General features: G+C 38.1%; 1 protein-coding gene across 3 annotated transcripts in view; it reads left to right on the top strand.

Moving 5' to 3' along the window:
* The window catches only part of narf (nuclear prelamin A recognition factor), a 53,280-nt gene extending 43,774 nt beyond the window's left edge, over window positions 1-9,506 (top strand). For all 3 annotated transcript variants that reach the window (XM_030122452.1, XM_030122449.1, XM_030122450.1), the window contains exons 8-12: window positions 2,791-2,920; window positions 4,349-4,421; window positions 4,788-4,925; window positions 5,148-5,305; window positions 6,871-9,506. In XM_030122452.1, the coding sequence (XP_029978312.1) occupies window positions 2,791-2,920; window positions 4,349-4,421; window positions 4,788-4,925; window positions 5,148-5,305; window positions 6,871-7,118 (747 nt within the window). In that variant the 3' untranslated portion in view covers window positions 7,119-9,506. The remainder of the gene's footprint in view (window positions 1-2,790; window positions 2,921-4,348; window positions 4,422-4,787; window positions 4,926-5,147; window positions 5,306-6,870) is intronic.
* Window positions 9,507-13,852: the final 4,346 nt, after the last annotated feature.

The following is a 13,852-nucleotide window of genomic DNA, read 5'->3' as shown; positions in this document are numbered from 1 at the left end:
ACTTGAACCATAAATAATAGTTTGTAAAGTCTGAGTAAACTGGAGGAGATGCAACCCTATTAATGTAGTGCAACCCTGTTACTCTAATCACAGTAACAGGGTTGCAAGTAACAGGGTTGCAAATCCAGACTAATGTTAGCTTTTTCTCAGGCATAGAAGCTAGCTACTTAGCTAGCTGTTACTGCTGACCAAGAGGACACACTTACTTATGTAAATAAGTAAAGAAAAAATCAAAAAGAATTTGTCTTATCCTATTAATATAGGTAACAGGGTTGTGTGAGGTAGAGTGAGACATTCAATCAAGGCTCACAATCTTATGAAAATATGAAAAATAGAAGAGAGGACATACCTTTGCTCTACCCATTCTTTTGGAAGACTGTTTGATGATGTCAATTCCAGCATATCATGCGATTCACTGCTTTCTTCTTCTTCTTCTACCTTGCTAAAAGGTTATGGGTAACAGGGTTGCGTGCATGTTGTGGGACACAGGTTCCATGTATAATAATTATTATTTAAAATATTATGTTTAATAAAAAAAATGTTCCCGCAATTACAAGAGACACCAATGAAACTAGTCATACCAAAAAAAAGAGATTTAAATTTCATTTTAACTGTTTTATTTGAGATTCAATTTGGTCATCAGGGGGTTGGGACAAGTGAAAAATTGCATTTTAGGGGGTACTCCAGACTTATTTGGTATTTTTAAAACTATTTACAAACATTCTTTTCTCCCAGTTTTTTTAGATTTGGTCTCAGGACGAGTAAATTTACACAGAAACTCCATGTTTTAGTATTTTGTACATGGATTATTTAAAATTTGATGGGTGGGACGTCAAATGTCCTCCAATTCTGGAATGACCCAAGTACATGATGCTCTACATGACTTCTCTTCTACAGAGTAGGGGCATCAAAGTCACTTGGAACTTCTTTGTGACTTCACACGGGAAAGGAGCGATTGACGGTGTCGGTGGTACTGTGAAGCGTCTGGTGTTCAATGCCATCAAGTCCCGTAAGCATCACATGACAACTCCCGCTGAGTATGCCAGGTGTGCCAGAGAGGTCGACAAGAAGATCAACATCCAGTTCATCTCAGCAGAGATCATCCAACAGAGGATTCCAGCTCTCAACATCATCTGGGGATCTGTCCTGTCCATTCCAGGAATCCAGTCTGTTCACTGCGTGAGGATGCAGTCCTTTGGTCACGTTTCTGTATCCCGCTATTCTGAGCAACCTAAACGCACCCACAACCTCCTTCCACAGCCTGAGTCTGTACCTGTTGCAGCTTGTAAGTGCTATACAGTTGTGAAGCCTGACTCTAAGTGGTGTATAGCACAAGCCATCAGCTTGGAGGAAGGTGCCAACATCATGCTGTGATCGGTGCTGAATATACAGACTTTACTGAGCATTAAATGGGCATTAAATGGGCTTAATGAATCACTTTCTACAGCTAATATGTGTCCTTTGTCTATCTAGTCATAAATATGGATAAAATGTATAAATTTGTTACCTGTCTTTTCTTTCCCTACATAACCGAAATTCCAAATTCCCTACATAACCATTCCATTCTTTAAAACTCTTGCCAAAAGTCATAGTTATATTTAAAAAATTTTTAAAAATGCATCCATAGTTTATCAAAATAGACACCTTAAAGAACATCTGAGCAAATTTTCATAGTTAGGAGACACTTGCAACCGCACTTTTAAAACGTTTAGAAAAAAAGGAAAATTTAGATGTTAATTTTTGTTTCCTACATAACCATGCAGTTTTGCAAATTTTTATGGCAAAAGATGACACTATAGCTTTTGTTTCTTTTTATGAGCTTCAAGTACTAGTTAATACCTTTAAAATGATGTATTATTCATGTCTGTAGCTTAAATACTTTTTGAATTAGAGCATAAAATGTATTCGGGCACTCCCTACATAACCGTGTGACTTGACCCTTTTGCAATATTTTGTTTATAATATAATAATGTAATATATTGATTATTTCCTAAATTAAATATCAAATGTAATTTTTCAGGTGAGAATTTAGTTTTCAGGCCCAAATCTGTGGTTAATTTATCAAGATATTGCTGACTTGAAAATTGAGATTTTTAAGAGATTGCGCATTAGATTGGCCTAATGCCATTTGTCGCAGCACGCAAGCATACTGAAGCAGCAAGAACTGTGGATAGACCAATTTGTGATCTGCATGATTTTGTATAACATTTGGTAGTGCTTTGTGTCACCTGGAACCTCAGCAAAGTGAGGCTAGAAATAGTATGTTATAGTACTTACTGGTCCCTGCTCTCATACAGTGGAAACAGAGTTTCCGCTCTTGCCGCCACACCATATATTTCATACAAAAAAAATCACCATCACATTAGACTTATGTATAATATATAATAGGCCAGAACAAACATCCTGCCCCCTCAAATGAAAGTTTGCAAAGCTTCAGGATGTAGAGAAAAGATAAATGAGTGTAAAGTTTCACTTTCACTTCTGCAGAGGGCACAAACCACCCCCCTCACCCCATTACACACCACCACACCAACAGATCAATTCCAAAGGACACACTTGAGTGGATACATCAAAAATCTTGTCCTGAGGTGAGGCAAGTCACACTGATATCAGCAGTGGAGAAGTGGCAGTACTTTCAAAGAAGACTAATAAGCGACGTCAGAAAAAAGTGTTAATTTCAGTTTGATATGCTGCTTTCAGAGTGATTTTGTATAGGATTTCCATATGATGATATTTGTACTTGTTAGTTTTTAGTTAGTAGTTTGTTTTTTGTGTTGTGTGTGCTTGCAGAAGCTGAGCCCAGAGAAGCTTTACCATTTAGTTGTGGCTCCATGCTTTGATAAGAAGTTGGAGGCCGTCAGAGAGGAGTTTTACAACAGTCTGCTGGAGACCCGGGATGTGGACTGTGTCCTCACTTCAGGTCCATTACTCTTCATCGTCTGCACTGTTGATCTCTGCCAATGATTACTGTCTTTTTGGAGCCTGTAACTGTGTTTCAGATCCAGGATTTTATTACACAAACATAAAGCATCTGTTACTAATTCTTTATGTCTACAATAACAGAAGAATAGAGCACGAAAAAAAGGAAGAGTTCAGGTATAATGGTTTGGTGATGAAGATGATAAAACAGTGGATAGTGATGTTCTCTGTGCTGCTGGCTTTCATTGTCTAATACCTTTTAATAATAGAATATAAAGAGATTTGTATCCTCCTGCCTTTGCAGTACAGTAAACATACACTTGAGTTAAATAATAGAGAACCAAAACTAACATAGACCTTATATACTGTGTGCACAATTATTAGGCAAGTGTGTATTTTGATCATATCATAATTTTCACTATACCCTCACCACAGGCAGTATATAGATATACCAGAAATTCCATCTGTCCTTCAGTCCGTCCCTCCGAGATTTTTATCCAACCCACTTCTGGAAGACTGTTCACCTGATGCTTTTCAAATTCACACACGTGTTCTTTATGACTAGGAGAGGTGCAGTGTACAGTTTGATGGATGAATTTAAATTTTTGCATTTTTTCAATTTAGAAAATTTGTCCAGCCAATTTCTTTGACACTATTTTCCCAATTCTTTTCAAATTAGACATGCGTGTTCTTGACATGTGCCTTTCTCTCAAATTTTTATGTATTTATTTCACAAATTTTTGAAAAAAAATTGACGGTTGAGACCCACTACAGACCCTGGGTAGGCAGGGTATCGGTGAGCAGGAGGGGCAAAGTGTTGAGTGACCTGGTGGCGGTATTGGTAAGCTCTGCATACTTTTTTTACACCCCCCCAGAGGGGGGGTGTAAAATTGTTTAAAATTGTCAAACATCATATGCATAAATGTTGACACAATTCATACAGGGTCAAAATATTCTTTTTTCTGTTTCCATTAACCACCATTCATATTTTTTTCTGAAATCAGGTGCCATGGGCACAGCAGGAGCAGGACTCTCCTGCTCAGATGAGCAGGAAATATGTCTATGAAAACTAAGTTTTTCCATTTCGTTCTACTGACAGTAGAAATTAGTATGGCTTTGAGTACAAGCTGTAAAACTGTGTGTGGTTATTTTGGGGGGAGCTAGTTTTTACTCTCTTTTGCACCCAGAGTCTAAATACAAAGGAGGATTAAAGTCACAATCAAGATAATAGAATTTTTTAGTAAAAAAATGTTTTAATTTTAGAATTATTACTTTACTCTCAGAACATTTTGACTTTTTTCTTAAAATATCGATGTTATTCTCTAAAAAAAATAAATAAAAATCTTCAGTATGGCCCCAGTCCTCCTTTGTATTTAAAGAATACAACACTACATACTGCATATAGAAATGCGTTATTTTGTGGTTTCAGGGGAGATCTATTACCTGATGGAGCGGAGGAAGATAATAGTGGAAGAGCTGGACTTAGTCCCACTGGACCATGTGTGAGTAGTTAACTACTGGGATTTTATCCAACTAAAGGCCTTTTCACACCATGAAAGGCTGAACCAACCATAATTTTTCTGCTTGTCTTTGAATAAATGTAGTCTGGTTAGTTAGTTTCGCACATTGCATGACATACCTGCACGAGATCTGATGTCAGCTGAGTCTCCCTGCAATCAGTCATTGTCCCTTTACTATTATTTTTTTTATGATCACACATGCTACTGCACATGAATATGCAAAGTATAACACTGTCCATGGCAATGTTTTCTGCTGAGATTTATAACAAACCTGTTATTTAGTGCAGTAGGTCATAGGCACTGTACTTTCGTCACAGTCTTACATTTCCCTTGTGTTGTTTCCCTCAGGCTAGGAGAGACGGGAGATTCTGTGCTGGTGAGACATGAGGGCAGAGGCTCTGAAGGCTTCCTAGAACACATTTTCAAACATGCCGCCAAGGAGCTTTTTGGTTTGGATGTCCATGAGATCACATATAAAACCCTCAGGTTGGAGGCAACAACACCACATCACTGCAAAACACAATCTCTGTGGCAGCATATAATGTCATTTATACCCCTCAGAACTGTTGGATGTACAACCTCAAATCAAGAAAAGCTGCAGCTGCATTTCAAAACTTTTTCTTGCTGCAGGTTGTACATTTAGTTTATTTAGATTTGTACTGTAAAATTTTCAGACAGAAATCTCTCCCGTTTCATGTTGTTTTTTAGAAACCGGGATTTCCAGGAGGTGACTTTGGAGCGGGATGGGGAGACACTCCTGCAGTTTGCTGCTGTGTATGGTTTCAGGAACATCCAGACTCTGGTTCATCGTATGAGGAAAGGCCATGTACCGTACCAGCTGGTGGAGGTGCTGTCCTGCCCTGGAGGTAATTTCACTTGTGAGAATCCCACAGGTTTATCTAGAAAATAGTAATTTTAGATTCTTCAATGTACAGTAGTAGGCATTTCGCATATATAGTGTGTTGTACTGTTCGTCATCTGCAACATGGTGAAGTTTAACCCCAAAATTGGAAACCTTTTCTATCAAAATTGTGGAAATTCTTTAAATTCAGGGCTAAATAGAACAGCACTCTTCACACATGGCCACAGCAAAGATATGCAAAGTTGCATGAAATAAAACCAAACTGATTTCCCTCAAGAATTTTGTGTTTTTATTTCAAGCAACATTCTATACATAAATACGATACGAGTGCATTTCTGATGATCAGCACTAATCATTGAATTTAATCATATCCAAACATACAGTATTGAATGGCAGAATGAAATAAACACCTAATTAGGCAGATAATGATAAATTCATCTTAGTTGTCAGCAAATTTTATTTGTAAAATACGTATCTATGTGAGAAAATGCACAAATAAAGCGTTAAAGAAAAGATAGTTGTAAAGGTTATGGTTATTTATTGAAGGTCCCACAGCCATGAGAGTAATGACAGTAGATAATGACATGAAATTAATTGAAAAGTAGGGGTGTAACAGTACAGAAAAATTTTGGTTCCCAGCACATTGGTTCTGCTTCCATCCACCCTGCTCATACTGGGTGCGTTCTGCTTCATGGTTCATGTGGAAACTTAAGGCGAATGTTTGCATCCTTCACATAGTCTACATGTATTTGTTCGCTACACCCCCATGTTGTATCAAAGTTCCCAAACCAATACAATACAACCGATACAAATGAGTGCACCATTACACCCCTATTGAAAAGTCATCCTAGTAGTTGTTACGTAATTTACAAACCTGTTAATTCAGACAAGAATGCCAAATTGATTTTTTTTTTTAACAGTGATTAACCTGTTATTGAAGGCTTTTATGGCTTTTTGTTTTGTTTTTTTTTATGTGGATCTATACCATTACAGTCATGTATGCATTATTACAATTGTGTGATTTAGGCACTACAGGATTGAGAGGGACTATAACAATATTCAAAAAACAGAATTGTTTTCACAGATGAAAACATTACATACCCTTCTGCTCTTTTTCCTCGCAAAATAATGTGATCCCTGTATAAAAAACTTTATTTCACTCTTGAAACACTCTCTCTTCAAGATTGTAGAATTTTTTTCTTATTGTTTTTCAAAAGAGCATGAGAGGAATCTTAGCTTTTCAATTTTAGAAAACACTGCACCCAGTTTTCACATCATAATTGTTCAAAAACAAAAGTCAGTGTGATATGAAGTGATGTTTTTACTTGAAGTGAACTGAAGTAAAAGAAAAACAAACAAAAAAACAGAAATTAGAAAAAAAAAGTGGTTTATGTTATCCGCCTTGAAAAATCATACATAAGTGTTAAAATTTTGTCTGTAAAATATGTAGGCCAGATGTTGGGACATTAAACAAAGGATTAGTTAAACAATCACAAAAATCTTTTTGCTTGCAGCCTTATTCACATCATGAACACATTCCGCTTCAAATTTTTCTGTGTCCCCACTCAGGATGTTTAAGTGGCCGTGGACAGGCAGAGAGTGAGAAAGAACACCGTGTGGATAAAGCCCTGGTCCAGCAAATGGAGGAAGCCTACAGCAGCTTGCCGGTCCGTCTACCTGAAGTCAACCCTGTTTTGCATACACTATACCAAGACTGGGTAGAGGGCCAGGACTCATCACATGTCAGCTCCCTCCTGCACACTCAGTACAGAAACCAGAGTCAGAGCCACTCACAGCCTATATACATGCAGTGGTAAAGAAGATAGACTGGAATAGAAATAAAGCATGGGCTGGTTCTGACTCCCTCTGTACCATGCAGTTGAGGGACCATACCAAAGACTAGCAAGTTAAGTTGAGAAAGTTGCATTCTTTCATTTTGGCCACATGGGGGTGATGTCAGTAAAGAAACAGACAGATCACCTGTACCAAACCTGAGCCTGAAGAGAAATAATCTTCTGAAGCAGTGATGTAAGGTGGACTTGCACACTATCCTGAGGCATGAGCAAGACTGTAGCACATGTGAACCTATTTATGCCAAAACAAACAGCAATAAGCCATTGAGAAAACATTTAAGCTCATACACTGAGCCTATGGATACTGACAAGTCTATCTGAGGTCTCATTTTATATTCAACGTCACACATGCTGTTTTAGTCTGCATTAAAGGGGACATGTGGTACTCATTTAAACATCTTAATGTTCATTTCCTACATCCACAGAATGTGTATTTTTAAGCTTCAGCTCAATACCACACATGATGTTCATTGTACTGTGTCTGTATACTCTTGGTTTTGAGTCCTGTTCCATACAGACTGATTGTGGTTGCTTTTACATCTACCTCATTTGGTCTGGACTTTGTTCAGTTTAATCAGAACCACATTTGCAGATTAAGACATAGTAGCAAGTCTTTGATCCAGCAAAAAGAGGCTATGAATCAAACTTAACCTTTCAAGTTTTTTGGGATGGGTCAGACTTTTGGACCAGTTTCAGGAACTTACGTCAAGCTGTCCTGGTCAGTAAACAATAGATGTGCAAGAATTAAAAATAGGATCAATGGTCTTGTTTTTCACTGGTATGTTCCATCAAGTATCAATAACAAGGTGAATTTTCAAGGCTGTAAGTTTCTAGCGCTATATTAGACCAGAGTCCTGTGGTATTGATGCAGGGGATCAATCTGCCAATAGAAGCAGGTGGTACTGTCACTGGAAGATAACTCAACAAATTGAATGAAAGTCTGTATATGACTTCCTATCAGTGCTAAATAGTAACCGTATTGATATATCTAAGCATTGCCATGTTATAAGTCATCAAAATATGGACCATTTTAAGTAAAGGCAAATTTTTAATATTTGCCTTTTGATTGTCAAAAATGAAACAATCAAAATTTATCAAAACTGTGAGCAGACTTTGTAGACATTGTCCCAAGGAAGCTATATAAAGAGATTGAAATTAATCAGACCAGTAATTCTGGAGAAATAGATGTTTCAAGAAATTGCTAATGAAGACAAAAACAACAAAGATGATACCAGACACAGTGCCTTCACAATAGCTTATGGCCTATATGCTGGTGAGCTAAAAATGAGCAGAATCAACAGCATGGTGATGTCCATATAGTGTTTGTAAAGGGGGATGCAACACACATAGGTGTTGTTGAGAGGATGTGACAGTCCATCATGCAAAGTTATTTAGTCCACTCCCAAAGTTACAGTATTAAAGCACAATGAACCAGACCAAATGAATACATTGTTGCAAAAAAAAAATTGATTTGGCCTCTTTGTGTTTGTTGCATTAAATGTAAACAATCTGCTGGTTTCCATATAACTTTCCTGTTGGTGCCATGTACACCATCATGTAGACATCATTTAACAGATCTGGTCAGTCTGAATGAAGGCTGACTATGTAGATGATACATAATGAATATTCAGAACTCCAAAGGTCTCTTTTCAGGCCTCACTATGTAAAATGTGACGGTATTACTATGTTGATTGAGTGTTTTGATAATTCAGCATTATTTTAGGGTCATTATGTTTTCATGATGAAAAAGACATGTATGTGTTTGGAACCAACACCCACCTTTGCTGCCTGAAGTGTGTCAGTCACTACACATCCTTCCCTGGTTCATGTAGCCCTTTGCACATGGCCAAACAGGACATTAACCTCGACAGCCAAGGCTGTCAAGGTTGTCAATGTCTCTGTTGGAGATGTTGGACAGTTGAATTATGTTTTTGTCATGATACTACTGACTACATTCACAGCAGATGAGCTGTTATTTAGGTTATTTGTCACAGCTCCAGTGTCCAGCTGTATTATCCCTGGTCATGTTGGGATGTTTAGAGATCACATGTGAATCTTTGTTGAAATGCTCATGTGGAAACAGGTCCTTCTCGTTTTAAAACACTGTGGATGTAGCCTCTGATTCCTATGCAACAGCATCTTTTCACCAGTCAGTCTCATGCTGCTGCACAGTTCAAATAACACTGTTGAGTTTGTCTTTACCGCCCAAGTGAGTAAAGACTTTGTTTTTAAAATGATATAAATCATTTCTTTCGTTTCCTTCCACAAAAAAAGTTTTAATTTTGTTTTACATGTCTTCCATGTTGAGCAGTAAAAGATCCTGAAAGAGAGGTAAATGATGTTTTATTTCAATGTGAATTCATATGGCATGATGTGTATTGAACAGCTTGTGGCCCCTAAGTAGCAACGTGAATGTGTTTATTTGAAAACACAACAGGCCCAGAAGATATAAGCAGACACTAGTTAACATAGGTCAAGTTTATTTATATAGCACATATAAAACCATGCAAAGTGCCAAAATTGCTGTACGAAGTTGAAGATAGAAATACAAGATATGCTAAAACTAGTAAAATGAGAATAAATACAAGATATACTAAAACTGATAAAAACAAACAGTAATAGCATAAATAGAAATAAAATACAACCTGAAGATAAAATAGAGTCACACACTTGAATTAAAATCCAGTCCAAATAGGTGCCTCTTAATAAGAGCTCAATGGACTGTGCACATATGATTTGTTGGGGCAGAGTATTCCAGAGCCTTGGACCTGCCACAGAAAAGGCACTGTCGCCTTCAGTTTTTATTTTATTTTTTTGTTGTTACATATAAAATCAGGCAATTTGACAATTGTGTTTCTCTGGCCTGAAGTTAAAAGCTCTTAAAGATAATGGGGGGTTAAGTGCCATTCAGCCGCTCTACCAACTGAGCCACAGTAATAAATCTAGTTGTAAAGGTCAACTAGATTTATTACCATCATGTAACCTTTGTAGAACGTATTTAAGCTGGACTTCAGCCAGCCCAGTTTAGACATTAACAAGGTTGCTCTGTGCTTGTATTTGTCTCAAAAGCTTGATTCTTGCAAGAATACAAGTTGTGATCCCTCGATCAGAGTGTGGTGTTTTATTTGCCTCAGAGTGCTAGTAAATCCATTACAGTCTGAATACATTAGATCCACTCTACAAAGACTACTCCAACAGGCAAGATGTTCCACATATCCCTTCAAAGTTTGGTTACAGAGCTATGCTGAAAATCCTACTGATGCATCATAAACAGTCTACAGAGGGAAACATTGGTCTTGTTAGACTGCCTGGAAAAGACTCCAAAGTAATTCTAGCAGGACAGAGCCTGTCTTATGTGCATCCGCTACAGTACGAGACCTGCACCCTGATAAATGGGCTGTCCTTGAACATCCAGCATCTCCTTTGCCGGGAGGGTTGCTTGTGAAACAATGCTTAGTCCTTATAGGGAACCAGCCACATTCTCAGTTCCCTGTAGTGATCACCAATACCACAGATCATGATATCACAATTCCCCCCAGATCTGCTGTAGCAGAGTTGAATGCAGTGCAATATGTTTTTCCTAAAGAACCCCTCAGTACTTCCAATGATGGTGAGGATAAGACTTAAAATCTAGAGTTCAATTTTGGAGATTCCCCCATTTCTCCTGACTGGAAAGAAAGGCCAACACAAAAGCTGCAGAACATGCATGATGTGTTTTCCCAACAACGCTTAGACTATGGATGCACAGACAAAGTGAAGCACAAAATTAATTTGACGAAACACCATTTAAACATTGCTGTCGACCTATACATCCTGAAGACAGAGAAAGTGTTCGAAAGCATCTCCAGGAGTTGCTAGACACAGGAGTCATAAGAGAATCAGAATCTCCTTTCTCATCACAGATTGTCGTAGTGTGAAAAAAGAATGGAGCTGATAACCAAAACCCGATCCGCTACCCGCATTTTTTTTCGTGTCTAATCCGCACCTGCCCGTACCTGTGTACATTAGACCCACAACCTGACCCGACCCGTGATTAAGCATATTGTCTACACAGTAACTCACTTTTAAGGGCTATATTTTTGGCTAAAATGTTGGCCATCAATAAATGTCTAATATGTTATATATACATCGCTCACAAACACCAAGAAGCACGCACTTGGCAATAAAAACATTTTTTAAAATGTCCAAGTGGCAATACACAGTCCAAGAGTGCAACAATAATGTAAGAGAAAAAATGTCGGTCTCCATCAACACATTTCGTCAAAGAACAGTGCGCTAATTAAATAGGGAACATTGTCACTAAGTGTTCAGGATTGAATCAGAACAAAAAACATCTTTCTTCTGATTGAATGACGTAACCTACTGTATATGCAGCGGCAACCTACCTGCCTACCAAACATCCAACTTGGCCCTTCGAGGATGTATTGTCCATAACTATATTTGCCGCTGGCTATCTTTCTCTTTATATTATCCATTGTGATGCAGGTTGTGACTCCATTTGTGAGTCCTAACCTCTTCCATGCTTTTATTTTTCCCCGCCAGTGCAGGCTACCTTTCTGCGCTGCTCAATGATGTCGTTGGCTGGATGTAAATAGAGGTGAAGCTCACTTCAAAATTAAAGAAACTGGATCAGATGATAATCATCATTAAATGTCCTGCACATTGTTTTCATCCATGAATCTTTTATTTTTTGACTTCCTTCTTTTTTTCACTTCGCTACCCACCCGCATTTCGTTTAATTATACCTGTGCCCGCACCCGCAAAAATTCTTAATTTTTTTTTTTTACCTGCCTCCGCATGTTTTTGCGGGTTACCCGCCAGGTATCTGTGGGTACCCGACCCAGTGCAGGACTCTGATACGTATTGTTTAAATGGGTACTTTTTGTAGTTATTGCTAAGCAAATCATAATTTATTCCAAAACTTTTAAATACAATTTAATAATTATCTGGAGGAGTGTCTAGGTTTGGGCTACATTAATTAATAACTGTGGTTCACACTCAAACATAGTAGGTGATGTTAATGTTAATCAGATCACTGGATGCCACCTGTTGTGAAACAAAAAAACAAGAAAGAAAGAAGAAGTTGCCATATAGACTAGTGAAAACATATTGTAGCCCAATCTCATTTCACCCCTTGGCCCTCCCCCTCCCTTTAGTGCGTTCATGTGAAGGGGTAGGGGCATCTCAATTCTCGAAGAGTTGGAGGGGAAGGGCTAAGGGGGAGGCATTTTGGCCACACGGACCACACTACAAATGGAGGGGTATGAGAAATTTTCCCATAATTCTGTTCGAATCATCAGCATGATGAAGGTAAACAGCAAAAAAGTGCAGCAGTGTGACGAAAGAAACGCACAAATGAAAGTATTTTCTTCATAAATAACTTAATCATTTGATCATCCATTTAATGCGGTATGATAGACTGCATTTCTGTGGTTTGCGGTTGATAGCTGCAAAAAGATGCCCAAAGCCCATGCAATAGAGACAGTTACAGCTGCTGACGGCATGGTGAATTCTTTCACAAAGTTGTCACATCTGTTTAAAGTACCATCGATGACTACTGATGACATGACAGGTCTCGAAGGGTTTCATTTCATCGGGGAATATTTCAACACCTAATGTTAAGTGCAAGGGCCAAGGGGTAGGGGTGAAAATGAGTATTGGGATTAGGCCTTTATATTTAGGGGGAATATTAAATCCCCCTGCAATGACCCTGTAGAACATTTTCATGCTATTGGGAACCAAAAATAAGTCTCCTGACACAGCCACAGAAAGCCTTGAATGTATGTTTTAATGGGCTGACTGGAGAAGACCGTACAGTGTTCAGTCCCAAAACCACACAACATTTAGATAAAAGCCACAGGGTACATTTGTAATATGCAATTAAAAAGAAGAACAGTTCAACAAAAGAATAAACTGCTTGCTAATTTCTCATATAATGCTCATTTATGCACTTCCCCTTTGGCATATGGCCAGATACTACTACTACCACTACTACTACTACTAAGAAGAAGAGGAACCATAATTATTTGTGCAGTTGCTTTCTTGTTGAATATTATTTTTTGCTGTTGTCAGTATATAGAGGGTATGCACGTGACGTCACCGCTAGCGGAAGTCACCGCGGTTATGCCCACTGAGTGGCAGAGAGAGGGAGATGAGTAAGCGGCTTTGGCTTGAATACTGCGAAAACTTTAGAACAATCTTAAAAATGGGGAAGAGCTGTTGTGCCACTGATTGCACAAATAGGTTTAAAAAGCACTCGGAGCTATCGTTTTAGCAGCGACCTAAACCCAAAGACAGAAGAAGCAGATGGATCACTGCAATTCGTAGAAATAAGTGGAATCCAGGCAACGAAACCTGGATTTGTGTCAGGTAACATTAATTTATGCTGTATTCTTGCGTAAAATCATACCTTAAATTACATATCGTTTTGGCTGATGTTACTTCTTAGTAAAGCTCTTAATGTTGGCATCTGTCATTTAGTTCTATATTTCATAACTGAAACGTTATTGTCTTCAATTGTGTGATTATGAACCTTGTGCTCTACATGATTTGTAAACTAGCTTAAACTGAGGCTAACCTAGTTTTCCAAATAAGGGGGTACTCTAGCACAAAGCTGTTGTAGCTGTGTTGTATCAAGTATTTGATGTTAACTATACTTAAATATCAAAAGTACCAGTAGATCATCCTCCACTCACTTG

The sequence above is a fragment of the Sphaeramia orbicularis genome, chromosome 19 (genome assembly GCF_902148855.1).
Source record: "Sphaeramia orbicularis chromosome 19, fSphaOr1.1, whole genome shotgun sequence".
Classification (NCBI taxonomy): domain Eukaryota; kingdom Metazoa; phylum Chordata; class Actinopteri; order Kurtiformes; family Apogonidae; genus Sphaeramia; species Sphaeramia orbicularis.
The sequence above is the reverse complement of the archived record's forward strand: the minus strand, read 5'-3'. Positions and strand labels throughout refer to the sequence as shown.